Below are 4,066 nucleotides of genomic sequence, written 5' to 3'. Positions count from 1 at the left end.
ATGCTCCTACTTTTCAGCCAACAAACCATAGTAGCCCTGCACAGCCGAAACTATCACAAGTAAAATCATCACAACCAGCATCATCGCAGCCATCACAACCTTCACAGCCGGAAGCACCACAACCTGCATTACTCAGCGAGTTTGCTAACTACATGAATAAGAAAGATCTTCTGCGTTGGTCATTGGTCACCTTTGATGATTGCCCTGAAACCTATCAGTCATGGAAGGATAGCTTTGAGGTACTTACCCAAGAATTGAATGCCAATCCAAGAGAAGAACTGAATTTACTGATCCACTACCTGGGACCTGACTCTAGAAAACATGCTGTGAGCATACGAACTGCTAATCTCAACAACCCACAGAAAGCTCTGGAGAAGTTGTGTAGTCGCTTGGATGACCGATATGGAAGCCCAGTCCTACTTGAATCATCTATAAAATCAAGATTGTCAGAATTCCCAAAATTGACCGGTAAGAACAGCAAGAAACCATTTGAATTTGTTAAGTGAAGTGCAGCTGCGGATGGAGGATCCTACCCTCAACCGATCCCTTGCATATCTAGATTTGTCCACTGGCATGCGCCCAATTGTTGCAAAACTTCCAATTAACTTGCAGGAGAAGTGGACGACACGTGCAACCAATTACAATTTACAAAACGGGGTGACATACCTACCATTTACCTACCTTGTACAATTCGTGACTGAAATGAGCCGTATCCGGAATGATCCCAGCTTTAATTATCAAGCAACATGCGAAACCAGTACGAACTGTTCAAATCGTTCAAACTTTGCGAATGATTTTCGACACAGAGACTCTTTTAAGAAAAACAATGTTAAGGTGAAGAAAACAGCTGTAAACACATCGCAAGAAGATCCCAATATCAACATGGGAAACAACTGTTTTTTACACGTGTCCCGGCATAAGCTCAATCAGTGTAAGACATTCCAAAAGCTGACTCTTAACGAACGTAAGACACTTCTGAAAGACTACACCTTCTGTTTTAAATGTTGTGATTCAACAACACACACTTATACAGGTTGTAGTGCATTTGTGAAATGTGATATTTGTGGAAACAGAAATCATCCTGCAGCAATACACGTCAGTGACATGTCCACCAAGAGACCAGGTGTTACACGTAGGTCACATTATGGCGGGGAGGAATCCAACAAGTCAGACTCTACACCCAGATCACATTATGATGGGGAGGAATCCAAGACTAACCTGAGTTCATGTTGTACAGAACTGTGTGGCAAAGACTTTACAGGGAGGTCTTGTTCCAAGACTATTCTAGTCAGAGTATATCCCGTGAATCAGCCTGAAAAATCAATGAGTGTATACGCATTGATAGACGATCAGAGTACCCATACACTTGCCAGAACTGAATTGTTTGATGCTTTAGATATTCCAATGTCTTCAGTTACAACATACTCGTTGAAGTCGTGTGCCGGCACCTTTCAACGAAGTGGGAGGCAGGCTTCTGGACTAGTGGTGGATTCAAACAATGGTTCCTGTAGATTACTGCTGCTACGGGTTACAGAGTGCGAACAAATTCCAGAGGAGGAAAGTAAAATTCCAACACCAGATATTGTTAAATTTCTTTCACACCTTAGTGGGGTAAATATTCCTCCGCTTAACCAAAAAGCACAAGTTCTACTGTTGATTGGTCGAGATCTACCAGAGGCTCACCACATTTAAGATCAACGTACAGGACCACGAGGAACTCCTTTTGCCCAGAAGCTAGCCCTGGGATGGGTTCTCATCGGAAACGTTTGTCTTGGAAACCTCCATCCATCTGCTAGTGTGAACGTCTTGAAGACGACTGTGCATCAAAGTGGCAGAGTTAGTGTATTTGACAAATGTGAATACAATATATCACTCAAATTAGATGATGATCCCATTTTCAGACGCCAAGCAAACGACAATGATTTAGGACAATCTATTGAAGATAACCAATTCATTGAACTGATGGATAAAGCCTTCACCAAAAATTCAACCGGAAATTGGACTGCTGCGCTACCTTTTCGGGAAACCCGAGAAATCTTGCCAAACAACAGATCAATGGCATTGAAACGAGCACTCATGCTTCAAGGGAGCCTTCGTCGGAACACAACAAAACAAGAACACTTTGTGAGTTTCATGCAGGGCATTTTTGACTCTGGTCATGCCGAGATTGCGCCTCCTGTTCAACCCGGACAGGAGTGCTGGTACTTGCCCATATTTGGGGTGTACCACCCTAAGAAGAAGGACAAAATACGAGTGGTATTCGACTCTTCCTGCAAACACGATGGCATTTCCTTGAATGATGTGTTGATGTTGGGACCAGACTTAATGAATCGTCTTGATGGAGTGCTCATGAGATTCAGGAAGGAGCCCATAGCCGTGATTGCAGACATTCAGCAAATGTTTTTCTGTTTCGTGTTGCAGAACCTCACCGAGATTACCTCCGTTTCTTCTGGCATCAAAACAACGACCCAGCGCAAGAACTTCTAGAGTACCGAATGTGCGTTCATGTGTTTGGCAACAGACCCGCCCCATCAGTTGCCACATACGGCCTTCAACGTTGTGTAAGAGATGACCATTTCTTTTCGGAAAGCTAAATTAACGAGTAAAACAGATTTATTGGGTAACATTTCGAATTTAAAAACCCGGAAATAAGCTTGAGAGTGTCATTTTCTCTCTTTTACACTCTCTTACTATGGAAACGGGAGCAGAGATCAAATTTCAAATGACTTTCAACGTTTTTACATTTCAAACTCTTATCAATTGTACATCGATGACTGGAAATGATCACCTTATTTAAACTGTTTTCATCTGTAATCAATTTTTCTTTACATGTTTGTATGAACCTTTAAAATGTATAATGAGGGTTTGGGTATTTATTTATTTTGATTAAATATAAACTTTTTTAAATAACTTATTAAATTTATTTGTGAGGATACATACTTTACAAAGTCTTTTAATTCAAATTTAAATATTCTGTTCATGCTACTTACAGTTCCAAAAATACAGCTGTACACTTCACTACTGAAAATGAATTTATATATTACAAAATATGTCGTACCCGCGCATACACCCAGCAGGTTAATACATGTACAGTGGCGTGTTTCCTTCGCTGAGACTACCCGTTGAAACGAAAGAATTCTGTAAAACATGGTGTTCAGTGATGCAAAATGCCAATCAAGATCAATGAATTTTTTTTTTAAACTTATTAAAGTATTGATCCGTCTACACCGTAATGATAGAAACATGTCGGATGGATTTAAATGCGACAAACTAATTTGTTTAAAGAAAATTTGATTATTAACTTTTTAATATCAAATAAAATGAAATTTTTATTAAGATTTCAATCTGTTTTGAACTATCAATATGTTTTTGATATATTGTACACAGTTTCAAATGCTTTCTTGATTAACAGATATTTTTCAATTTATTTATTGAGGTTAAAAAGGGTGTATTTTTGTTTTTGTAACACAATTTCTATATCCTCGACATGAAAGCATATCCTGCCAAATTTTCGTAAATTAAGAAAAAAGTACTAAACTTAATGAATAAAAAAAATAACATATCCCAATTTGATATGCTTTTTTTGGCACAGACTATTTACTACTTTACTTTATTTTTTATTTGGAAAATTTTGAAACAAGTGTATGCTTTTTTAAACATGTTTTTTTACTGTTCCGGCACATGGTTATATTATATACCTATTTACTGGCTCTGAGGACGGTAGCAGTTTTTTGTCCCCAAGACAGCAACTTTTTCACGAGGTGAAGCCAAGAGAAATAGTTGCTGTCGAGGGGGAGAAGTAAAACAGACTTGATGTCAGATAAACATTAATTTTCTAATTTTATTGAAATGAAGAAATCGTTTTAAATTTTGATTTTTCTGTTTTGTTACCGTGGTAAGATTTTGGAATATTTGTATTTCATTTGTTGGGTGAATTAAGAGTGAAGCGTATTAATAATAATCATAATAAACCCTGAAATAAGCTTACGAGTGTCATTTTCCCTATTTTCCTCTCTAGTTATTGCAACGGGAGCAGCAACCAAAATTTATTTGACGTTTAAAGTTT

General features: G+C 38.2%; 1 protein-coding gene across 1 annotated transcript; it reads left to right on the top strand.

Annotated features, from left to right (window-relative positions):
- Positions 1-519: 519 nt before the first annotated feature.
- Positions 520-2,487, top strand: LOC136275999 (uncharacterized). The gene is made up of 2 exons (XM_066086553.1): positions 520-1,561; positions 1,706-2,487. The coding sequence occupies exons 1-2, from the start codon at positions 520-522 to the stop codon at positions 2,485-2,487; spliced, it is 1,824 nt and encodes a 607-aa protein (XP_065942625.1).
- The last annotated feature ends 1,579 nt before the right edge of the window (positions 2,488-4,066 follow it).

This window comes from Magallana gigas, chromosome 1 (genome assembly GCF_963853765.1).
Source record: "Magallana gigas chromosome 1, xbMagGiga1.1, whole genome shotgun sequence".
Classification (NCBI taxonomy): domain Eukaryota; kingdom Metazoa; phylum Mollusca; class Bivalvia; order Ostreida; family Ostreidae; genus Magallana; species Magallana gigas.
The sequence above is the reverse complement of the archived record's forward strand: the minus strand, read 5'-3'. Positions and strand labels throughout refer to the sequence as shown.